At 43.7% G+C, this 26,216-nt stretch overlaps 1 protein-coding gene across 3 annotated transcripts in view; it reads right to left on the bottom strand.

Annotated features, from left to right (window-relative positions):
• klhdc8b (kelch domain containing 8B) overlaps window positions 1-26,216 on the bottom strand; it is a 165,841-nt gene that overhangs the window by 42,454 nt on the left and 97,171 nt on the right. For all 3 annotated transcript variants that reach the window (XM_068338920.1, XM_068338937.1, XM_068338928.1), the window contains 2 exons: window positions 15,060-15,224; window positions 9,464-9,688 (listed from right to left, as the gene is read on the bottom strand). In XM_068338920.1, coding sequence (XP_068195021.1) covers window positions 9,464-9,688; window positions 15,060-15,224 — 390 coding nt within the window. The remainder of the gene's footprint in view (window positions 1-9,463; window positions 9,689-15,059; window positions 15,225-26,216) is intronic.

Here is a 26,216-nt window from a genome sequence, read left to right on the forward strand (position 1 = left end):
CTTGTGGTTGGTTCTGGGTTGATTTACCCTGAACTTGGAAAACCAGGGATTTCGATTTCATAAACGCTTTTCAGGGTTAGTTTTTCTAACCCAGAGTAAGTTGACCCGCAGTTTAACAGGTGCGACAACTCAAAAAAAAAACCATCATCAATGGAGCCCTGATTCAATGATTCAGCATGACGACGCACACCGCAATGCAGTCGAAGTACAGATTTTAATTTATGCATATGTAGACTTTGATGACCTTTTCAGAAGAAAGAGAACAGTGTTGCAGGTGTTAAGAAGAGAGAGATGGTGTGGGAGTGCACAAGTCGAAACGCAGTCCATTGCACTCACGGTAAAAATACGTAGGTAAACGGCTTGAATGATAGTTTATTAATTTATTTTATTTCAGTGCGATCCAGTGGGGGGAGAAGCACACATGTCAGCAGCTGAGAATGAAGTATAAAAACATCATTCACACAGGTCAGACTTCTGCATCATCTCACCAGAGATCCTCCTCATCCTCATTACGTTTGATATTGCACAGTAAATATTAAGTGGACGTTTGACTGTTCAGTTGTTTTATCGCCAACACAACGCTCTTTTCATGCACATAAATGCACTCTCATCTATATCAAGTTCTGTCCAATAAATATATTTAAAAGTTTTAATGTTATGCAAATAAAACAGTAAACCGGCATATGTACGTTACAAAAACAGTTGAGAAGGATAATCATACCAATACGTATATCTATATTATATAAGCACTGAAATGAAGAGGGACAGCACAGTGGCGCAGTGTGTAGCGCTGTTGTCTCACAACACGGCGGTTCCGGGTTCGAGTCCCACTCTGTTTGCATGCTCTCCCCATGTCTGCGTGGGTTCTCTGCTGGTTCTCCGGCTTTACGTGGGCGAACACACACAGACACACACACACACACCTGACTGAAGCAGCGCTAACTAGTTAGTCAAGTTCTTGCTGACTTCAACGGCTTGTGAGGACCTTTCAGTGTGTAGCTCTGAGCCAGGACATTGCCACACACTACTACCGTAGCCTGAACAAACTCCCCCATAGGGATGACCCGCGCAGACACGGGGAGAACGTGCAAACTACACACAGAGTGGGACGTGAACCCGGAACAGCCTTGCTGTGCGACAGCAGCGCTACCCACTGTGCCACCGTGCAGGAGGAAATTTATTTTTATAAATTTAGAGACCAAGAATAGATATATCATCTTGAAAGCAACTTATTGTAATAACAACAAAATATAAAACAGGCTGAATTGGTGTCTGGTATATTAACGCAAAACATTAACAATTATTAAAATAACTATAGCATAAACAAACATAACAAGATTACTAAACTCTTGATCTCACTCCAAATCACTAAGTCTACCGAATGTTTCATCCTGAATGTCACTTCTGAGCAACTCTGCGAACTCCAGAGTTACACAGCTACTGCTTACTCTTCATTGTGGTTGTCGTCAGACTCAATTAAAATTATTACAACTTTTCTGAGTCCTGACAGGATTATTCTGGTTGTCACTGAAGTCCATGGTTTGTCAAACTATCCAATAACTTCAAGTTTGCTGGCAGTTTTTGGGACATTGTTTCCGTGCTCTGATAGAGAGGTGGTGACGTTGTATCAAGGGGTAACACAAAGATAGTCCTTCTGCAAAGTCATTTATATTTATTGCCTCAGCACTTACCTTAAGAATGGAAAATAGCTGCACTGTTGACAAGGCTGCCCCAGCAGCACGTTGTTCAAGCAATAATCCATTTAATTTTTTTTTCCTTTTAGAAATGTCCTTTTAGAAATGTTTCTAACTTTTAGAAATTAGCTCTTCATTGCAGTGTGAGTAAAAGCATTATCCTCTGCTTTTCACCAGCCTCACAAGTTTCTTGCTCACTCCAAACTTTCTTTCTACTGCTTACTCACCATTTTCCGCTGCATATTTCACTACTGCAGCTTGTAATTGGCAAAATATATACTTTTGGGGGGCATTTTGATCTGTCTTTTTCAGTTGTCTTTAAAGGTTGATGTTTAAAATTAAATTTTCAGTGGTACAGGAATAATACGAGTAGCATATACTAGAACACAAGCCTAGAGCATCCTCTCATGGCTGTCATATATTTGAATATACTGTATAGCCTGCACCTTAAAAAAGCATGACTTATAGGCAAAAGAACACAGTACTTCATCCCTGTATTTTAATAACAACAAATCTCAAACAGTTGAACAAAAATGTTATTTTATAGTTCATTTACCATAAGGATGTGAACATGCTGAAATCTTCATTGTTGCATTGAAGCTAGAAGCATGAAGCATACCTTCCATAAGTGTAGATCATCAAGAACTACGTACACCTCAGTCTTTATCTTCCAGCAGGAAGTGGCAGCTTGCAAAGTAAAGCAAGAGGCTTCCCTGGAAACTCTGTTTCATCTTAAAATATATAAAATTTATATTTTATGGCTTCTGGAGACTTTGATTTTGTGATACCAGCTGTAAGAAGTGAGTTACTGTTTGTTTTTGGTAATTTTTAATGCTCCTGTTCTTCTTAATGTAAAACTGGATCAACAGCTTTTGCATTGCTTTGCGGGATATGAAACTGATTTTTTTAGACTATTATACCACTACAATATTATAACAACTGCTATGCTGCTGAACTACTGGATATGTGAGGAGTTGTGTTAACTGCAAAACTGAGATTATCTTCTGATCTTCTGCGCTTTGTGTGTGTGTGTGTGTGTGTAGGTGTGTGTGTGTATGTGTGTGTGTGTGTGTGTGTTACAATTATGAACGGCAAGCACATAACAAAAAGGAAGAGATAAAGAATGCAAACAATCGTAGGGTGTAAATTCAGAAAATAAAGTAATCAAAACAATCATTAGCTAAAGCCCAAAATAAAAATAAACTCTGTTACTCCTTAAATGTATTAGTTTCTGCTATCATTTCTGTCACGACTCAGGGTCAGCCCCCAGCCTCGCACTGGGTTTCCAGCGGCACAGATCCCACACCTGCGTCCAGTCATTCCCGACACACCTGCCACCGTTTGAACCTTAATCACGGACTATAAAGACCCGGCTTGAACACGGACCCAGCGTCAGATCCTTTGTGTAGATGCTTTGTTTGTCGCCAGTTCATCTTGACTCCTACCTTGACCCCGGATTGTTTTTGGACCCCGACCTGCCTGCCTGGACCCGTATTAGAACTCTGCTTTGTCCCAAACCACGAACTCTGCCTCTCGGACTTGTACCTCTGCCTGCCTTCCTGTTTCCCCTTAAGTCCTGTCTGTATCCTCCCGTGTCTGCATGCCGCCCGTCCCGCTTTGTTTCCCTGGACTCGTGCACCGGTCTTTCCCGTGCTTCCCTCGGGTGCCTTTGCTGGAAAAAAGACTTTAGTTCAGACGCACCTGGTTTCCGCTCCTGTCTCGGTCCTGACAATTGCATGTTTGTTTGTTTTTTTCCATCTGCAGGTTTGATAATTCATAAAATTCTACAAGCCAGTCCCAACTACAGCTGTGGGAAATGAGACGTGTGCAGTCAAATTCTAAATACTATACAGGCATAGTATTGTTGTGGCTGTGTATGGTTCTTCCATTTCTGAATTTTTTTGTCTTAGAAGTCAAACAAAATTTGGAAATCGAACGCGAAACAAACAGCTTTTTGGGGCGACCGTGGCTCAGTGGTATCGCGGGTCATCCAATGATTCAAGATCGGCAGTTCAATTCCCTCTCCCACCGAGTCATTTGTCGTTCTGTCCTTGGGCAAGACACTTTACCCTCCTTGCCTCCAGTGGGGCACTAGCTGGTGTGTGAATGTGTGTGATTGTTCCGCTGGTGGTCGGAGGGGCCGTAGGCAAGGATTGGCAGCCAGGCCTCCATTAGTCTGCCCCAGGGCAGCTGTGGCTACACACGTAGTCTACCATCACCAAAATTAATGAGGAGTAAATGAATAATGGATCCAATGTAAAGCTTCTTTGAGTGTCCAGAAAAGTGCTATATATAAATCTAATCCATTGTTATTATTATTATTATTATTATTATTATTATTTCTCGCTGCCAAGCGCGAGAAAAGTCGAGACAAAATGTGAAGGTAATGTGCTTTTTATTTTAGTTTACTGTATTCAATAATATTTCACTTCATTTTCGTTCCATTGTCCATGGAGTTATGGTACCGTAAACGTCTGTCCAAAAAACGACGATAACTCGTACCTTAGGCTAACCTGATTACGTCGATGCTTTTCTCTTTCTTTCTTTCTTTCTGGCACCCACTACCTGGGCCAACAGGATGACGGGAAATGGACCTGACCCACAGTGGAGACTTCTATACAAACCTCCCCTCAAGAAAAAAACAGCCGACCTCCAGTGGAGAATTTTACATGGTGCCATCAGTTCCAATGCTTTCATCTCTGCTGTGTCCAGTCAGTGTCCCTTCTGTCCCCTTCGTGAGACAGTCTTTCATGCTTTTAGTGAGTGTGGGACACTTGCAGTGCTCTTCACTCTTCTAACGAAGGTTTTTACTGTTCAGTGAAAATTTTAGTATCAGGAAATTCATCTACGGTACTGGGTACAATAAATCGAATCAAAGAAAGTGGCAGCTTTTAAATTTTATCTCTGGAGAGGCAAAACTCACAATTTACGTGACCAGGAAGAGGAGCATTGAAAACAATACTGTTCAAGAAGCAGCTACTGTTTTTTGCTGTAACATCAGATGTCGCTTAAAACTAGAATTTGGTTTTTATAAAACGACAAAAGACCTAAATAACTTTAGGAACATCTGGTGTCACAAAAATGTCCTATGCACTTTAGTTGATGATCAACTCACTTTTGCAAACTTCCTGATGCACTAATTTTTAAATTGTATTTCCTTTAATTTATTGTTTTTTAGTGTTTTTGAAGCACTTTAGTACTTTCATCTAATGACAAATTGTAAAATATTTGAATGTGATTGAACTGTTTTTGCAAAAATTAAGGAAGAATCTTTCTCGTGTTTGCTTCTTTTACATTTCTTTGATATGTTTCATTATTATACAGTTTGATATATAAATGACATTATGAAATAACACATGTTGGAAAAAGGTAGATTTCTAGCGTCTTGGAATGGATTAAGACCATTTACATTATTTGTAATGGGGAAAAATGTATTTGGAATTTGAAAAAAAATGGTATTCGAACAGCCTTCTGGAATGAATTATGGTCGGAAACCGAGGTTTGCCTGTATGTCTTATTTATTCAATTTGGGGACGGGTCCTGACTGTTGTTTGTGCGTATGCACCAAACAGCAGTTCAGAGTACCCAACCTTTTTGGAGTCCTTGGGGGGGGGGGTGCTGGAGAGCGCTCCCACTGGGGACTCCATCGTTCTGCTGGGGGACTTCAATGCTCGCGTGGGCAATGACAGTGAGACCTGGAAGGGTGTGATTGGGAGGAACGCCCCCCCCCCCGATCAGAACCCGAGTGGTGTTCAGTTATTAGACTTCTGTGCTTGTCGCGGACTGTCCATAACGAACACCATGTTCAGACATAAGGGTGTCCATATGTGCACTTGGCACCATGACACCCTAGGCCGCAGTTCGATGATCGACTTTGTGGTCGTGTCATCGGACTTGCGGCCGCATGTCTTGGACACTCGGGTGAAGAGAGGGGCGGAGCTGTCAACTGATCACCACCTGGTGGTGTGTTGGCTCCGATGGTGGGGGAAGATGCCGGTCCGACCTGGCAGACCCAAACGTATTGTGAGGGTCTGCTGGGAACGCCTGGCGGAATCCCCTGTATGAAGGAGTTTTAACTCCCACCTCCGGCAGAACTTCACTCACGTTCCGGGGGAGGCGGGGGACATTGAGTCTGAGTGGACCATGTTCCGCACCTCCATTGTCGAGGCGGCCGACCGCAGCTGCGGCCGTAAGGTCGGTGGTCGGTGCCTGTCGTGGTGGCAACCCCAGAACCCGTTGGTGGACATCAGCGGTAAGGAGATGCCGTCAAGCTGAAGAAGGAGTCCTATCAGGCCTTTTTGGCCTGTGGGACTCCTGAAGCAGCTGATAGGTACCGGCTGGCCAAGCGGAATGCAGCCTTGGTGGTTGCTGAGGCAAAACCTCGGCCATGGGAGGAGTTTGGTGAGGCCTTGGAGGACGACTTCCAGACAGCTTCGAAGAAATTCTGGTCCACCATCAGGCGTCTCAGGAGGGGGAAGCAGTGCAGCATCCACACTGTATATAGTGGGGATGGGGCACTGCTGACCTCAACTTGGGATGTTGTGACTCGGTGGGGAGAATACTTCGAAGACCTCCTCAATCTCGCAGACACGCCTTCCCATGAGGAAGCAGAGTCTGGGTTCTCTGAGGTGGGCTCTCCTATCTCTGGGGTTGAGGTCACCAAGGCAGTTAAAAAGCTCCTCGGTGGCAGGGCCCCGGGGGTGGATGAGATCCGCCCGGAGTTCCTAAAGGCTCTGGATGTTATGGGGCTGTCCTGGTTGACACGCCTCTGTAACATTGCGTGGACATCGGGGACAGTGCCTCTGGATTGGCAGACTGGGGTGGTGGTCCCCCTCTTTAAGAAGGGGGACAGGAGGGTGTGCTCCAACTACAGGGGGATCACACTCCTCAGCCTCCCTGGCAAGGTCTATTCAGGGGTTCTGGAGAGGAGGGTCTGTCGGGAAGTCGAATCTCGGATTCAGGAGGAGCAGTGTGGTTTTCGTCCTGGCCGTGGAACAGTGGACCAGCTCTACACCCTCCGCAGGGTCCTTGAGGGGGCATGGGAGTTCGCCCAACCAGTCTACATGTGTTTTGTGGACTTGGAGAAGGCATTTGACCGTGTTCCTCGGGGAGTTCTGTGGGGGGTGCTTCGGGAGTATGGGGTACCGAACCCCTTGATAAGGGCTGTTCGGTCCCTGTACGACCAATGTCAAAGTTTGATCTGCATTGCCGGCAGTAAGTCGGATTCGTTTCCAGAATCGGTGCCCTTTGTCACCGATTCTGTTCATCACTTTTATGGACAGAATTTCTAGGCGCAGCCAAGGAGTTGAGGGTGTCCGGTTTGGTGGCCTCAGTATTGCGTCTCTGCTTTTTGCAGATGACGTGGTGCTGTTGGCTTCATCAAGCCGTGATCTCCAACCCTCACTGGAGCGGTTCGCAGCTGAGTGTGAAGCGGTTGGGATGAGAATCAGCACCTCCAAATCTGAGACCATGGTCCTCAGTCAGAAAAGGGTGGAGTGCCCTCTCCAGGTTGGGGATGAGATCCTGCCCCAAGTGGAGGAGTTAAAGTATCTCGGGGTCTCGTTCACGAGTGAGGGTACAATGGAACGGAAGATCAACAGGCGGATCGGTGCAGCGTCTGCAGTGATGAGGACTCTGTATCAGTCCGTCGTGGTGAAGAAGGAGCTGAGCCAAAACGCAAAGCTCTCGATTTACCGGTCGATCTACGTTCCTGCCCTCACCTATGGTCATGAGCTATGGGTCGTGACCGAAAGAACGAGATCCCGGATGCAAGCAGCCGAAAAGAGTTTCCTCCGCAGGGTGTCCGGGCTCTCCCTTAGAGATAGGGTGAGAAGCTCGGTCATCCGGGAGGGACTCAGAGTCGAACCGCTGCTCCTCCGCATTGAGAGGAGCCAGATGAGGTGGCTCGTGCATCTGGTCAGGATGCCTCCTGGACGCCTCCCTGGTGAGGTGTTCCGGGCACGTCCTACCGGGAGGAGGCCCCGGGGACAACCCAGGACATGCTGGAGAGACTATGTCTCCCGGCTGGCCTGGGAACGCCTTGGGATTCTCCCGGAGGAGCTGGACGAAGTGGCTAGGGAGAGGGAAGTCTGGGCTTCCCTGCTTAAGCTGCTGCCCCCGCGACCCGACCCCGGATAAGTGGAAGAGAATGGATGGATGGATGGATGGATGGAAAGACAAATGTCCTACTTTTCGTTATGTTTAGTTTAGATATCACTGTTTGCATCAGCAGCTGCTCATGATGCCAATTTTTGAGACTAGAGGCCTCAATATTGTTTCATGCTTTAGCTACCAGCCTACTAAATTACTAAATCAAGATAATCCCCTATTTACCTGAATATCATCAAGAGAGACACAATGCTTTGCCATCTTCCACCAGGACTCATTTGAAATGCCACATAGCTCATCATTGGCCTAATTATTGTTAATAGCAGGCATGACTATTTTTAAATATGATGGAGGCACATTCTTTTCCACATCCCTGGTACTTACAAAAAGATTTAGAGAAACTTTGTGAAGCTACCACAAAAGTGCAAAATAATCATGCAGACTAACTTAAGCTGATCATATAACACATTTCCCAACACCAAAAAGTAAAAATACTAAAAGATGGAGCTACTGAGGGAACATCTACACCTTGAATGTCTGTATTTCAATTAAATTCTTCAGCAAACCCTGCTTAAGAACTTTTTGTTCTGTTATACATTTCAGGCACTGACATTTAAAGTAACTCATCAGTAAAAAACCCCAGCGTAGCTTAGTTTGTTTCTTTAGCTGGACAAAAATATCCAGTGCAGGAAAAAGTTTTTTTTGTTTTTTTTTACCACTGCTACCAATGGGAGAATTCCAAAGTTGGATAACCATAACCTGGGTGAACCTACACAGACATAGGGACAATTCCAACAAGTCTCATAGGCTGCATCTAAATCAGCTCCTCTCTTCACAAATATTCAAGTAAATCAATCTGAGAGGGGAAAAACCCATCATATTGTATTTTATATTCTCTATAAATGAACAGTGGATTACATACAATCACACATTATGTGAAGGAAATTATTTTCAGTGGTAATATATTCTGGCACTGAAATTATGCATTCCCTGAGTCATTCGACCTATATAGTCCTTCCTGGTATGACTGACCATACAAGCAGAAGCCAAAAATTAACCAATTCCAGTATTCATACAGTGGTGGCAGAGGCTACCATGCAAGGCTACATCTGCTCATACAGCCATACACTTACCAATAGAAGACCTACTGAGTTCTGTTTGGGTTTCAGTATCTTGTAATATGTACTATAATGCAGATGAAACCATCAGCTCTCTAATAAGTACACAACCACTCTACCTCTGGTTGGTTGTTCAGTAGAATTAGGGAAGTCTGCTCAACAAATTTCCAAAAACTGGTGGAAGAAATGGCCTTCAACCAGTATAGACCTTGTTAAATTTTAATGTGGATCTGGATAAAATGCAGATTCATATGTTTTTTTTCTCATTGTATGTAATTTGTATAAAAATATGGATCCGCGTAATTTAAGTATGCTGCACAGGTGATGGTGTGCCCTTTAAAGTCTTGTTTTAGGCCTATGAGTTTGATTTTTTTTTTCTATTTCAACACAGACAATGCAAACAAAAATAGAGCCGCAGGAATCAGATAATATCACTAATCATCTGCCTAATGTACCGTATGCTTTTATTGAAGCAACCCACCTGAAAGCTCATGAAATTTTGCAGCAGTTTAATGTGAGCATATACTGTGAACCACTACTTACCTTGATCAAAGTCATACTCCTCCATAGTGTTGACAAAGTGAGGTCTGGAGTAGAAGTTATGTGGCCCTGGTTGCTGGAGGCCCCCCAGGCTGAAGAGACTTCGCTCATTTGTAGCACAGCAGGAGAACGCCCTCCGACTTGGGATGCAGGGATAACGTGTCCAGCTCTTCATCTCCAGGTCAAAAGCTTCCAGGGCGGTCACTGGCATCTTTCCCTGCCGACCACCTGGAGGAAGCAGTTAAATCTCAAAAATGAGTGTCAAAATGCACTCATACTGTTCTTCTTCTTTCTTTACATTGATGCTGTTTACTATTAACATCAACTGCAATACTGTAATAATTCTATTTAGTTGCTACAGCGACCTCAGGTTGAAAACATTGGTACTTCTAATAATGTTAATCAGTGTTAGCAAAACTTCAGTAGTCAAGAGCCCCTCTTAGGAGAGAGCGTACCTCAGACTTTAAACAGAAAGAAAGAGAATAGACACCAGTACTGCTGTATGTCTGGATACATTTCCAACTCTTACCAAATGCAGAGCTCCCTAGAGAATAATGTCTAACACGCGGAAACACTTGTACCAAAATATATATATATATATATATATATATATATATATATATATATATATATATATATTGTTATTGCATCATGCCTAAAAAAGAGCAATACAGGCAGTGCTACACTTATGTATAGAGAATAAATCCTCCAGTGAATCAAGGATTCAACGTCATGAATATCAATAAGCTAGATAGTTAAAAATATTCAAGCTTTTTCTTGCTTTTTTTCTTACTAGCATATCAATATCTGAGATTTCAGAAAACTTGGACTCTAATAGTTTAAAAAAAGAACAATATTTATGTAGGGATATTGCAATATGTAAGAACTAAAGTAGTGATACAGCATGTTACTTTCTTTTATTTTGCACAGGGCAAACTAGATGCTGTGTTGCCACATTATTCTGTTCTACCAATTATTATCAACAAAAACATTTATATTTTCACCCACATTGGTTTGTATTTTGTTTGTCTTTTACCAGCATTAAACAAAAAACGTTTTCATGGAAATCACTTGGGAGAGTGGCATTCTGAAATTTGATGATGGGCAAAGTCAGGAAAAATTTCTATGTTTCTCAACATGGCAAGATTCAAGTTTTTGGACAGGTCTTGGTAATTACACATAAAGAACTATAAGAATTATGTAGATGACTGATATCGTTATATTTTATTAGTCGTCAGTCAATGAACTTTGCTCGTCTCTACCATTAGAATAAAGACCTTATTCACAAGACATTGTAATGCCGTGTGGTGGAGATGATCCAAATAATTTTTGATTCATTTTTTTCTTTACTTTACTTCAGCCCCCTTGAACTTTTCCACATTTTGTCCCGTTACGACTACAAATCAAAGTATATTTCATTGGAATTTTATGTAAAAGACCAACACAAAGTGGCACACAATTGTGAAGTACAAAGAAAATTATATATTATTTTTAAAAAATGTTACAAATAAAAAACTGAAAAGTACAGTGTGCAAAAGTATTCAGCCCCCTTTTCTCTGAGTGTAACCAGTTGCCTTCAGAAGTTGCCTGATGATCGCTGAATGATCAAATCTTGACCTAATGACTAAATAGAGTCTACCTGTGTGTAATCTAATCTGAGTACAAATACAGATGTTCTGTGACGGCCTCAGAGGTTTGTTAAGAGAATATTGGGGAGCAAACAGCATCATGATGTCCAAGGAACACACCAGACAGGTCAGGCATGAAGTTGTGGAGAAGTTAGAAGCAGGGTTAGGCTATAAATAGATTTCCAAAACTTTGAATATCTCACGGAGCACTGTTCAATCCATCATCCGGGAATGGAAATTGTATGGCACAACTGCAAACCTACCAAGACACAGCCGTCCACCTAAACTTACAGGCCGAACAAGGAGAGCACTGATCAGAGATGCAGCCAAGAGGCCCATGGTGACTCTCGACGAACTGCAGAGATCCACAGCTCAGGTGGGATAATCTGTCCACAGAACAAATATTAGTCGTGCACTGCACAAATCTGGCCATTATGGAAGAGTGGCAAGGAGAAAGCCATTGTTAAAAGAAAACCATAAGAAGTCCCGTTCAGTTTGCCAGAAGCCATATGGGAGACACAGCAAACATGTGGAAGAAGGTGCTCTGGTCAGAAGAGACAAAAATTGAACTTTTTGGCCTCAATGCAAAACGCTATGTGTGACAGAAAACTAACACTGCACATCACTCTAAACACATCATCCCCACTGTCAAACATGGTGGTGGCAGCATCATGCTCTGGGTGTGCTTCTCTCCAGCATTGACAGGTAAGATAGTCAGAGTTGATGGGAAGATGGATGGAGCCAAATACAGGGCAATCTTAGAAGAAAACCTGTTGGAGTCTGCAAAAGTCTTGAGGCTGGGGCGGAGGCTGACGTTCAAGCAGGACAACAACCCTAAACATAAAGCCAGGGTTGCAATGGAATGGTTTAAAACAAAACATATTCATGTGTTAGAAAGGCCCAGTCAAAGTCCTGACCTAAATCCAATAGAGAATCTATGGCAAGGTCTGAAAACTGTCGTTCACAAACCCTCTCCATCTAATCTAACTGAGCTTGAGCTGTTTTGCAAGGAAGAATGGGCAAAATTTTCAGTCTCTCGATGTGTGAAGCTGGTAGGGACATACTCCAAAAATCCACAAAAGGCGGTTCCACAAAGTATTGACTTGGGGGGCTGAATACTTTTGCAAACCGTACTTTTCAGTTTTTTATTTGTAATTTTTTTTTAAAATCATGTATAATTTTCTTTCTACTTCACAACTGAGTGCCACTTTGTGTTGGTCTTTCACATAAAATTCCAATAAAATATATTTCTGTTTTTGGTCATTACGTGACAAAATGTGGAAAAGTTCAAGGGGGCTGAATACTTTTGCAAGCCATTGTATTTTCACAGAATCCTGAGGGCAACTACACTGCCCGGCCAAAAAAAAAGTCACCGTTTGGGTTTCAATAAGCAAATTGTGTTAAGTGTTATGATCAGCGGTTGCTTCAGTTGGTTAAGTCTAGGCTCAGCAATATTATTCAGCAAAAAAATTAAGTCAGCTGAGTATCTGAATGTACTGAATGACCAGGCAATCCCTAAATGGATTTTTTCTCCCAGATGGCACGATCATATTCCAGGACAACAATGCCAAAATTTATCGGACTCTAATTGTGAAAGAGTGGTCCAGGGAGTGTGAGGAATCATTTTGGCAGATCAATTGGCCCCCACAGTCCTGAGCTTAACCCCATTCAAAGTCTATGCCATAGACTTTATGGGATGTGCTGGAGAAGACCTTGCAGAGTGGTTTGACTCCTATTGTCAATACAAGAACTCAGCCAAAAATTAATACAATTCTGGACAGAAATAAATGCTGTGACATTGCATGAGGTTGTCGAAACAATGCTGCGGCAAATGCGCACTGCAAACAAAGCTACAGGCAGTCCCACAAAATATTAGAGTGTGTGACTTTTTTTTGGCCGGGCAATGTATTTTCATTGCACGTATTTTGTCAGCTCTCCTGCCCTAGGAGTTCATACTTTTTCTTTTAAAGTACGAGACCTTTATTTCCTTAGTTTTTCTCTGGGTGTTGAAGAATTGTATGTGCTGATATAATCAAACAACACCCAAGATGTGCTTTATACAAATTGAGAACAGATCTTGACCTCTTTTTGGGAAGGGTGTCAGTTCTTGAGAAACATAGGATTCACCACTCATCTCTTTTGAACTAATGATAGATGCTTGAAGGACAAGGATCCCCATTCTAGGACTGCCCCTGAGGGGATTGAGGTAAGTAAATTAATTCTAGAAGTAGGACCCTCCTTTTGGTATGCTTTCACTTGGTGGTCACAAGAAGAATAACATGACACCATATGCTGACTCCAAGTGAACAGAATCAGAACAAGAACATACTACGATCTGGTGGCTATGAGATGGAAGATCAGCTTTAGTAGCTTTAGTAAGCTTGCACAATTACTAGCTTTAGTAAGCTAGTAATTGTGCAAGTTCTCCCACTTAAAAAGAGGAGAGAGACCTGTAATTGTCATCATAGGAATAGCTCAACTATGAGAGAGAATTTTTTAAAAATCCAGAAAACCACACTGTTTGATTTTTAAATAATTTATTGAACTATCTAACTCTAACTCTAACCCTAACTAGGTTTTAGAGTAAGAAGGTTTTGAACTAACTCACCAGGTTTTGAACTATTATTTAACATAAAGAATGTATGTATTTGGCAGCACGGTGGCGCAGTGGTTAGCGCTGCCGCCTCACAACACAGCGGACCTGGGTTCGAGTCCCACTCTGTGCGGAGTTCGCATGCTCTCCCCGTGTCTGCGTGGGTTCTCTCCGGCTTCCTCCCACCTCCAAAAGCATGCGCTTCAGGTTGATTGGCCGGTCCCAAATTGGCCGGGTGTGTGTGTGACTCATTGTTTTTTTCTATGTGGCTCCGCGGTACACTGGCGTCGCTCTATCATGGAATTCTTTAATCGCCTGTGGTTCCTTGAACGCATTTACTGTGAGGAGTAAGGGCGCACTATACCTAGTTTTTGAACTAACTAACCCACTGGGTCTAAAACAAACTAGGCTATATACTAACTAGGTTGGTAACTAACTAGGTTTTGAACTAACTCACTAGGTTTTGAACTAACTCACTGGGTTTTGAACTAACTAGGTTTTGAATTAACTAGGTTATGAACTATGTTTTAAACTTAATACGTTTTGAACTAACTCCCTAGGTTTTGAACTAACTAGGTTTAGAACTAACTAGTTTTGAACTAACTAGGTTTTAAACTAACTCGTTTTTGAACTTTTAAACTAAGGCGCACTGTACCTAATTTTTTTAACTAAGCAACCCACTAGGTTTTAAGCAAAATAGGCTCTAAAGGTTGGAAGAAGCTGGTGAATCTAGAGTGACACCATGCAGACACGAGACCACACAAACTCCACACAGAAAGGAATCAAGCTTTCTTTCTGTGAGGCAATAGCGCTGCCCACTGTGCCAGTGTTCCACCTAATTTTATTTAAAAAGTAAACAAATAAATAGAAAACTTTCTCTGTGGATTGAAGTTGTTGAGCCCAGCCGCCCTCTGTACAAAATTCATTTTAGCCACCCCGAATCTTATTCTTCCCTTCATTGCCCATAGCTCACGACCATAGGCTTTCCCTCTTAACTTCACCCACCATCACTCACACATAAGAGCCACTCACAAAAATTATATACTGTTTTATTGTACAAAGATGCAATGACCCTACAGTTACTTAGCAATAGCACCATTATTGTTAATCACTGACTTCATCAGTTTTAGAATTTTTTAATGCCGTGTGGTATTTGTTTTAGACATTAGTGTAGCACTTGTCAGTGTATGATTGGTCCAGTTTTGTGATCTTACATTGATCTTTCGTCCACACACATTGGTCCACACACTATATCACGTCATGAGAATGGGACATTCAATCCTTTTCATGCAAAGCTCATTTTAAAAGTTTTTGTGAATTGCTACTGAGCAAATAATATATGTTAAGAGAAATGATATGATGAGATCTTATTTCCTACCCATCAAGTAGATTTTGTTTCCTCTTATGAAAGGCGTGGCTCCGTACCGCGGTGTTGGCATTGAGGTCAGCGCCTGCCATTGGTTCTTCTCTGCCTCATAAAGTCTCACCAGGGCCTGCGGTGTGGTGTCGACCCCCATGCCACCCATTACATACACCTTTCCTTCTGCAGAGAGAAAGACATGAAGCAGAATCAATATTAAAGTCACAAAATTTCCTCATTTGGTGGAATAATGTCAACAGACAAGCATCAAGTTTGATGTCAGTTCAATATGGGGCATAGGAAGGAAAAAATTGGTAATTCCTCTATGAACATGAGGCACAACAATGCCTCCCAGTGTCTTTTTGTCTCACCACCTGTGCTCCAGACGTCATGTCTCTATCTCCCTCCTCCATCTAAACAATATGCAATATTTGTGCCATGGTCTGAAAATCAGATGACTTGAAGGTCCCATGGACCTGCTTCCTCAGTCTTTGCTGGACTTGAGGCTCATTGTGTAAACATGATGAGACCGGGCGGTGAGAAAATTACACTGTGTTTTCTGAAAACCGTTATGGACATCGAGAGCTTGTGAATAACAAGGGAGCTAACCTAACACAAACTACTGAAACATGGGATTTTACTGGTAAGACCAAGTTTTTCTTGCATTCTTGCGCGCTCTCCGATCACTTAGAAGAACTAAAGCTGCTTTCATTCAACAAAATACAGACAATTGTTCTGAATTAGTAATTAATGTGTAACTGGTTATGTGTCCGCTGTGATGTTGGGGATAGCCTCAGGCGGACACACACACAGACACAGCAAATGCTAGCTGAATTCAACGGCCTTTGAGGAACTTTTAGTGTGTAGCTCTGATCCAGCTCGTTACCATATACTGCTACCGTAGCCTGATCACGAATTGAATATGCGTGCGCGCGCACACATACACATACACACACGCACACACACACACACACACACACACACACACACTCATACACATGACTGAAGTGGACCTCTAACTAGTTAGCCAAATGCTAACTGAGTTCAACAGCTTGTCATTGTGTAGCTCTGAGCTAGGAAATTACCACATACTGCTACCCTAGCCTTAACGATCTCCACCTTCAGGAATTGCCACACCCTTGGGCATGTCAACCAATCAATATCGTCAATCACAGAGCAACGTATGTGATGTAAATTATGTCACAAAACGTAAATTACGTCACAAACGGCCATTCTAGCACAATCTGATAGTTATGTTTGGTCTGGCCCACGAATTCCTAAAACACCACATATCTATTGATGCAGGTAGCGTTTGTTTACCAGATTCTAGGAGTTAGTCGGGTTAGCGAGGACCACTATGTACTGTATATTTAGAGAACTGAAAAAGTTTGATTTTCATAATAGCACCCCTTTAGTTATTCACAAGCACAGACACAAACATCCCCAAATGCTGCGGTTTCATTCAAATACACAAAAAAGTGAAACAAAAGAACAGGAAACGCGTTGCTCCTGCAGAAACACTGGAGGAGATGGAGGGAAAATAGCATGTAATAGATAAGCAGCCATTCAGCACAAATCTGTGGAAGGAGGAGTGACAGAGAAGGGAGAGAGAGAGGGAGAGTAAGTGAAAGGGATAGAGTGAGTGTTTCTGAGTCACCCACACAGATGACAGATCCACAGAGCTGTGACTGAAACTGTGAAAAATAAAGCAGTAATAATCTGTCATTCTATATGCAGCACAACATGGGTGCGACTGCCACACAATTTAGTTAAGACTGAGTAAATCCAATTTTACTGTTGTACATAAAATAAATGATGCAACAAGGACACCCTCATCATATGAAACGTGTCACAATCCACAAGGAGAGGCAGAGGAAGGCAACAACAGAGAGGAGCCACACACATATAGACCTCTCAAATTGATAAAGAATAATGGAAAAGACCACGCAAAACAGATTAGCTCATTTCTTTCCCCTAGACTGAACAAACCCACTTATGTCTGCTTATCTCAATCAAAGCCCCACCCCTTCAGTTAAATATTTGGAAATCAGATCAGTAACTTTTTCTAAAATTTGAGCAAACTATAAATAATGTTAAAATATGCTACATCTCTTAATTACCTGTTTGGATGCAGTGACAAGAGGGAATAATGAATTTACTGTGTGCCTTAAGTATGTGTGTGTGTGCTTGTGTGCGTGTCTGACAGATCCGCGGTGCACTCGCGTTGTGCCCAGACTTTCCCCAGCCTCACGCCCTAAGACAAGCTGGAATAGGCTCCAGCTCCCCGCGACCTGCACAAGGAGATAAAGTGGTTTGAGAAAATGAATGAGTGAATGAAAAATAGTAGATTGCACTGTGACAGCTGTAACAGACAATGATGACTGTTGGAAATTTTTGTAGGTGGTGCTGTGTCATATCCATTAAATTCAGCATTGTACCATTATTTAATGCAAAAAAGTGAAGGTATCAAAAACACATTCTACTTTGAAATTCAAATCATTTAAAAATAACTTTGTTTCAAATCCATTTCCCAACGTAAATTGGATAGCAGTGATGTCAATCGGCTCTTCATAAGATAATTGCCATTGAGCACTCATTGTTTTATTGTCATTTATTTATATCTTGTATCAGCCATTAGTTAAAGAGCAACATATCCCACTTGCTGAGTGCATCTTCTCCATCACCCCACAACTGAACTTCAAATAGGGAGACAGGGGACTGAAAGATGTTTTGTCATATTTTACACACACATTAAATCCAAAAATGTCGATAATTTGCATAAATGATTATTACTACTATTATGATTATCAGTAAAAGTAATATTTTGTTGTGTGTTGCTGTTGTGATGGTCTGTGTCTGTCTTGATTTTGTATTTTATTTTATGGGTTCAGTTCTTGTACTTTTCTGTTTTTGCCACATTTAGTGATTTGTTGCACCTGGTTTGTTTTTCCTGATTGTTTTCTTTGGAGTTCAGCCAATCCGTGTTTAGTTCTCCCCATACTAAATTAGTTTGTCATGTGTTTCACCTGAGGCCAATTTAGCTCCCTGGCCTGCCTATTTAAGGTGTGTCTCTTCTGTTCAGTGCTGTCACAGCGTTTTTCAGTAATCCCTTGAAGCAGAGTTTCGTGTATGCCAAATGTTTACTGTTTTACTGACCACCTTCTGTACGACCACAAGTTTAGCCTTGCCTTTTCTGTTCTTGTTTCGGCTTTGACCTCTTGCCTGTTCAACAGCAATTTTTTGGATATCCCACAGGTATTGTAAACTCTGAGTTTTTCCTGGCTTTTGAATTTGGACTGATTAAAGTATTTGGATTTTTGACTTTCGGAGTCTTGCGCCTGGTTCCTTGTGCAACGTTAACAGTACGCTGTGACCAACATGGAACCAGCAAGAGACCCACAGCTCCTGGGTACGGTGGAGCAACAGAAGACCCCTCTGGAGCAGCAACAACAACAGCTGCTAGCTGTAATGCAACAACTGCATATTATCACCCACGAGATGACCGATTTGACTTCCATTGTGGGAGCTAGCCAGCTCACTGCATCTTCCCCGCCGCCTGCCTCGGCAACTCTGCTGGAACCCCACCTTCCTCCTCCCAAGAAGTGCGACGGTGAGCCCGGAACCTGTCGTGCTTTTTTGACCCAGTGCAAGTTAATCTTCAGTCTCCAGCCCAGACCTTTTCCCACAGAACAGTCCCACGTGGCTTATATCATCACGCAGCTGACCGGCAAGGCCAAGCAGTGGGCGTCTGCAGCGTGGGAGGCTGGGTTGCGTACGCAAATGTCAGCTCTGTTGGAGGAGGAGATGAAGAGGGTCTTCGACCAGTCTCGGCACGGTCATGAGGCGGGAAGAGGATTACTTTGTCTAAGGCAAGGTAACCGATCTGTCTCTGACTATGCAATCAAGTTTCAAACCCTGGCCACCAACAGTGGTTGGGAGAAGAGAGCATTATTTGACATTTTTCTTGACGGCCTGTCAGAGGGGGTTAAGGATGAACTGTTGACCCGAGACAATATTGATAAACTCATTGAGCTGGCTATTCGTGTGGATTCGCATTTTGAGGAGAGAAAACGCTTAACCAGCTCTAGCAGTTTTTGGGGTCGTTCTACTCCTCGAACACTGTCAGGACAGACCTCCCCAGATCGAGGTGACCGGACACGTCCGCCTTCAAAGGGGGAACCCATGCAGCTGGATCCTGGCCGTCTCACCAGGGAGGAGAAGGAGAAGAGATTAAAGGAACGTGCCTGCTTTTACTGCGGAAACCATGGACCCTTTGCCGCCGGGTGCCCAGTAAAAGGCAGCGCTCATTAGTGAGGAGAGGAGCACTATCAATCAATCAATCAAGTTTTATTTATATAGCGCTTAATCATGGCAGCAGACATTTCAAAGCGCTTTAACAGACAGAGAAACCCAACTGAACCCTCCAGAGCAAGCATAAGCGGGGCGTACTAGTGGGCGTACTTCCTGTCGAGACCTCCTCAAGACCTCTTCAAGGAACAGAACGTGCCTGCCTGTCACTTTGGAGTGGAGCGGGGGAGACAAGGAAACCTCGGCCCTGGTGAATTCCGGCGCAGAGGCCAACTTCATGGATAGGGAGGCAGCCATCAGGTAGGGTATTCCCCTGGATGGGATAGCGCGTCCACTGGTGGTAAACTCCCTTAATGGTCAGAGAATTGACTGTATCACCCACTCAACCACTCTGCTTAAGCTGAACATTTCAGGAAATCATCAGGAGAGGATCAAATTCAATCTAATAGAGTCACCACACTCCCCTTTGGTGCTGGGCCATCCCTGGCTGAACAAACACAACCCTCAGATGGACTGGAGAAAACATGAAATTAATGACTGGAGCCCATTTTGTCTTGAATCTTGTCTTGTGCATGCTAATAATCATGCTCTTGCTCCTCAGGGGCAGGATATTCCCTGTCTGGATCAGGTTCCTAAGGTTTATCAGGACCTGAAACTGGTTTTTAGTAAGTCTTGTGCGACCTGTTTACCTCCTCACAGACCTTATAACTTGTATTGACCTGAAACCCGGGACAGTGCCTCCTAGGGGTTGCCTGTACTCTCTCTCCCGTCCAGAGCACCTGGCCATGGAGAAGTACCTGAATGAGTCGCTGACTGCTGGGATCATCAGACCCTCATCGTCACCTGCTGGGGCTGGATTCTTCTTTGAAGGAAAGAAGGACGGTTCACTCAGACCCTGCATTGATTACCGTTGTTTGAATGACATCACCATCAATAATCGGTATTCCCTCCCTCTCATGTCCATGACTTTCGAGATGCTCCAGGGAGCTACCATCTTCACGAAGCTGGACCTTCGTAACGCTTACCATCTGGTGCATATAAGGGAGGGGGTTGAGTGGAAGACCGCATTCAACACACCAACAGGGAATTGGGAGTATCTGGTGATACCGTTTGGGTTGTCTAATGCGTCCGCAACTTTTCAAGCTCTTATTCATGATGTACTTGGAGACATGTTAAACCACTTTGTGTTTGGACGACATTTTGATCTTTTCAAAGTCCACAGAGGAACACGTTGAACATGTAAGACAGACGTTAAAAAGACTGCTGGATAATAGGCTGTTCGTCAAGGCCGAAAAGTGTGTTTCACGTCTCATCCACCTCCTTCCTGGGGTTCAACATTGTAACCAGATGCATTAGTATGGACTCTGCCAAGGTTACTGCAGTTTCAGAGTGGCCTCCACCCGCTGATCATAAGTCGCTCCAGCATTTCTTGGGTTTTTCTAAATTTTAAAGATGTTTTATAAGGAACTACAGCTTGGTGGCTGCTCCTATAACTGCCCTCACGTCCACCAAGACCTGGTTTTGTTGAACAGAGGAGGCGGATGAGGCTTTTCAGGAACTGAAAAGACGTTTTACTACCGCTCCCATTCTCATCCACCCAGACCCGGAGGTCCAATTTATTGTCAAGGTTGATGCTTCGGATGTGGGGGTAGGGGCAGTTCTCTCTCAGAGAGCACGTTCAGACAATAAGGTTCACCCATGCGCCTTCTTCTCTCGCCACCTCAGCCCAGCGGAAAAGAATGACGATATCGGCAACCGGGAACTGCTGGCGGTCAAGTTGGCCTTGGAGGAGTGGCGACATTGGCTAGAGGGTGCTCAACATCCATTCCCGGTCTGGACCGACCACAAGAACCTGGAATACCTTCAAACAGCCAAGAGACTTAATCCTCATCAAGCCAGGTGGGCTATGTTTTTTGCTCAGTTTAATTTTCATCTCGCTTATCATTTAGGGGATAAGAACGTCAAACCGGATGCTTTGTCCCAATGGTACGATCAGGATGGAACTCCCCCTTCAGAGGACACCATCCTAAGGCCCAAAGTCTTCGCCAGCGCTGTGTCTATGGACATAGACAATCAGGTGAAAGCGGCCCAAGGGGATGGGGGTGCTCCTAGCAACTGTCCTGTAAATTGTTTGTTTGTGCCTATTACCATGCGTAAAAAGGTTTTGGAGTGGTCACAACTTTCGTGTCATCCAGGGGTTTAAGTTCATTATTAGAAGATTTTGGTGGCCTGACCTGAAGAAGGATGTTCGTTAGTTTGTGACTGCCTGCTCAATCTGTGCCCAAGGTAAAGACTCACATCAGCACCCCTCTGGTCTGCTCCAACCTCTACCCACACCTCATTGCCCGTGGTCCCACATTTCCTCATCAGAGAGTTTCGCAGGGATCACCAGTTGTCCGGGAGGTGAAAACGCAGGAGGCGTTTCCTGGGGGGGGGGGTACTGTGATGGTCTGTGTCTGTCTTGCTTTTGTATTTTATTTTATGGGTTCAGTTCTTGTACTTTTCTGTTTCTGCCACATTTAGTGATTTGTTGCACCTGGTTTGTTTTTCCTGACTGTTTCGTTCGGAGTTTAGCCAATCCGTGTTTAGTTCTCCCCATAGTTAGTTAGTTTGTCATGGGTTTCACCTGAGGCCAATTTAGCACCCTGGCCTGCCTAATTAAGGCGTTTCTTTTCTGTTAAGCGCTGTCACAGCGTTTTTCAGTAATCCCTTGAAGCAGAGTTTCATTGTTTACTGTTTTACCTGACCACCTTCTGTACGACCATTAGTTTAGCCTTGCCTTGTCTGTTCTTGTTTCGGCTTTGACCTCTTGCCTGTTCGACGACAATTTTTTGGATATCCCACAGGTATTATAAGCTCTGAGTTTTTCCTGGCTTTTGAATTTGGACTGATTAAAGTATTTGGATTTTTGACTTTCGGAGTCTTGCGCCTGGTTCCTTGTGCAACGGTAACAGTACGCTGTGACCAACATGGAACCAGCGAGAGACCCACAGCTCTTGGGTACGGTGGAGCAACAGAAGACCCCTCTGGAGCAGCAACAACAACAGCTGCTAGCTGTAATGCAACAACTGCATATTATCACCCACGAGATGACCGATTTGACTTCCATTGTGGGAGCTAGCCAGCTCACTGCATCTTCCCCGCCGCCTGCCTCGGCAACTCCGCCGGAACCCCTCCTTCCTACTCCCGAGAAGTGAGTTTTTCCTGGCTTTTGAATTTGGACTGATTAAAGGATTTGGATTTTTGACTTTTGGACTCTCGCACCTGGTTCCTTGTGCAACCGTAACAGCTGTGTAATTTTGGAAGGCTGGAGCCCTAACACTGTTGGCCAGCCACCACTGTGTGCAGGAGTTTTGAAAGTCTCAGGATCCCTGAACCATCACCTGTCTGTTCCGACAATAAACCATAAAAAAGCTATATACACCATTCAAACCTCCAGCTGGTGGCATCAACTGCCACCACGTAGGTTCACTGTATTCCCAGTGGCTGCAAGCAGCTTCTCATCTCAGGAAAGGTGGTTGACTCTGGGAAGGATTTCCAACCTTTGAGCTGCTACAGGTGAAGAGTGTCACTGAAGTCCTAAGACTGCGGCCTTCTTTATTTATCTGAAACAACTGTTGGGAGCTCCTGTTGGTTTTATTTAACTTCACCCTGTTTTTCTGCACTTCCTGCTGTGTGCTGTTTTGTTTTATACACTGAAACTGGATGATACCTCAAACCAAGCATCAGCACAATATGCTACTGCGAGTTATTCTCTTTTTACCCAGATTAACATGTCCCACTTGAATGGACTTTGATGAAATGATGCAGAGCATACCTAGAGGTGAGAGAGTTGTCATAGGTGCAGATTTCAATGGACATGTTGATGCAGGAAACAGAGGTGATGAGGAGGTGATGGGCAGGTTTAGTATCCAGGAGAGGAATGCAGAAGGACAGATGGTGGTTGACTTTGCAAAAAGGATGGGAATGGCTACAGTGAAATATTTCTTTCAGAAGAGGCAGGAACATAGGTTGACCTATAAGAGTGGAGGCAGGAGCACACAGGTAGATTACATCTTGTGTAGACGTTGACAATGACTGCAAAGTAGTGGTATGCAAGAGTGTAGTCAAACAGCATAGGATGGTGGTGTGTAGGATGACCCTGATGGTGAGGAAGGTGAAGAGGACAAAGACAGAAGAGGACAAAATGGTGGAAGCTAAAAAAAAAGGATGAGTGTTGCATGACTTTTAGGAAGGAGTTAAGAGAGGCTCTGGGTCGCCAGGATCCAGATGACTGGACAACTACAGCTAGTGTGATCAGGGAGACAGGTAGGAGAGTACTTGGTGTGTCATCTGGAAGGAAAATAGATAAGGAGACTTGGTGGTGGAATGAGGAGGTTAGCTAGGAACTGTGGTGGAAAGTTTTTAATATAATAAAATAATGCAATAATATAACAAAATAATATCATTTAATTGAACCAAAGATCTGGAGTGTTGTGTGTGTCATATTATTCAGCTCTTGTGAAGGTGGCCCCAGGATGTCTCGCGGTCATGAAGACGCTGCATGAAAATAATTCCTGTTAGACCATATTTGGAAATGCTTGCATGACTGTGGGTATCCTTGAAGAAGTTAGACACTGACAGAAGCAGCTAGCCAGATCATTTCAGACACTACCTGAAATTAGAATGTATGTTTCTGCACAGGGTCTTCCAGAGAATGTCTGCAGCAGAACCTCACAGGGTTCACATGACTAATTATATTATGTCATCAAATAATTTTGTGAAACTGTCGACTTGATATTTTTGGTAACGTCTGGAGGTCATGACGTACCAACTGAGAGCCCATAAAGAACTGGTTGAAAGCAGATGGGCCGAGGTTAATACCTCCCCCTAGTCACACCTTTAGGGTATAAAAAGAGATGTGATCCATTTTTTACTTTGTATTTTAAGTTTTCATCTACCCAGAGTATTCTGCAACAACACACCGGAGGACTTTTTCATCATCCCCAGAGCTCTCGTCATGCTTAGATAAGTATTTGTTGAACCTGTCTGTCTGTCAATATCATCGATGATGTTATTGGACTCATACTCAACCTATTGATGATATTATTGTACTGCTACTCAACCTATACATGATTTGAATGGACAAATAAATATCTTGTATTTTACACTGTCTCCTGTCCTTAAGAAAAACGAAACCGCCAGCACAGAACAACTGGGACACTGAGAAAACTGAGGTGAGTAGACAGGAGTACAGGGAGATGCAGTGAAAGGTGAAGGTAGAGGTAGCAAAGGCCAAACAAGGGGCTTATGATGACTTGTATGCTAGGTTGGACAGAAAAGAGGGAGACACTGATTTATACAGGTTGGCAATACAGAGAGATAGAGATGGGAAGGACGTGCAGCAGGTTATGATGATTAAGGATAGGGATTGAAGTGTATTGACAGGTACCAGTAGTGTGATGAGAAGATGGAAAGAATACTTTGAAGAGTTGATGAACGAGGAAAATGAGAGAGAACAAAGACTAAGAAAAGGTGACTGTTGTAGACCAGGAAGTAGCAAAGATTAGTCAGAATGAAGTGAGGAGGGCATTGAAGAGGATGAAGAGTGGAAAGGCAGTCGGTCCTGAGGATCTACCTGTGGAGACATGGAAGTGTCTTTGAGAGGTGGCAGTAGAGTTTCTTACTGGATCAACAGGATCTTAGATAGTGAGAAGATGCCTGAGGAATGGAGGTGAAGTGAGCTGGTGCCCATTTTTAAGAACAAGGGAGATGTGCAGAGTTGTGGCAACTACAGAGGAATAAAGCTGATGAGCTATACAATGAAGTTATGGGAAAGAGTAGTGGAAGCTAGACTAAGGGCAGAAGTGAGCATTTGTGAGCAGCAGTATGGTTTCATGCCAAAAAAGAGTACTACAGATGCAGTATTTGCTTTGAGAATGTTGATAGAGAAGTACAGAGAAGGCCAGAGGGAGCTGCATTGTGTTTTTGTAGATCTGTAGAAAGCTTATGACAGGGTGCCCAGAGAGGAACTGTGGTATTGTATGAGAAAGTCTGGAGTGGCAGAGAAGTATCTCTGTTGCTCCTCCTCCTCTCTGACCTCACTTTCCAAGTTTCAAACCACACCCTACTAAGTCAACTTCTTCCCTGGAGTCTCTGTGCTCTATGTCCTCACAGGTTTTTCTCAGGTTCACCCCTCATCCACCCATCCGCTATGGACCTGCTCTTCTCATCCCACCAGTATCACCCCTAACCTAATCATCGGCTGGGGTCCGGCTTCTTTTTTCCCCCTCCGCGCCACCATACTGATCCACTCCTCATCCACCCATCCGCTGTGGACCTGCACCTCCCATCCACCAGTATCACCCCTCACCTAACCATCGGCTGGGCTCCTGCTGCCTCTCTTCCTTCGTGTCATCATACTGTGCCACCCCTCATCAGCCCATCTGCTGTGGACCTTCCTCTGTGGACCTGCACCTCCAAGCCCACCAGTATCAGCCCCATCTATCCATGTGCTGTGGACCTTCTCCTCCAAGCCCACCAGTACCACCCCTCATCTATCCATTAGCTGGGGTCCTGCTTCCTTTCTTCCTCCGTGCCACCATACAGTCATCCACGCAGCTGTAATTGTGCCTTGAATTTACCAATGGGAAACATAACTTTAACCATATTGACACTGTCTCTATCTGGCCTATCTGCCACTCTCTCTCTGTCTCTCTTTCTATTTCCCTATTCTTATCTTCCTTTGATTTCTTTTCCACCCAACCGGTCAAGGCGGATGGCCGCCCAAAAGAGTGTAGGTCCTGCCAGGAGTTTATTCCTCATCAAGGAAGTTGTTCCCCGCCACTGTCGCTTATGCTTGCTCTGGAGGGTTCAGTCAGGTTTCTC

This window comes from Antennarius striatus, chromosome 2 (assembly GCF_040054535.1).
Source record: "Antennarius striatus isolate MH-2024 chromosome 2, ASM4005453v1, whole genome shotgun sequence".
Taxonomy (NCBI): domain Eukaryota; kingdom Metazoa; phylum Chordata; class Actinopteri; order Lophiiformes; family Antennariidae; genus Antennarius; species Antennarius striatus.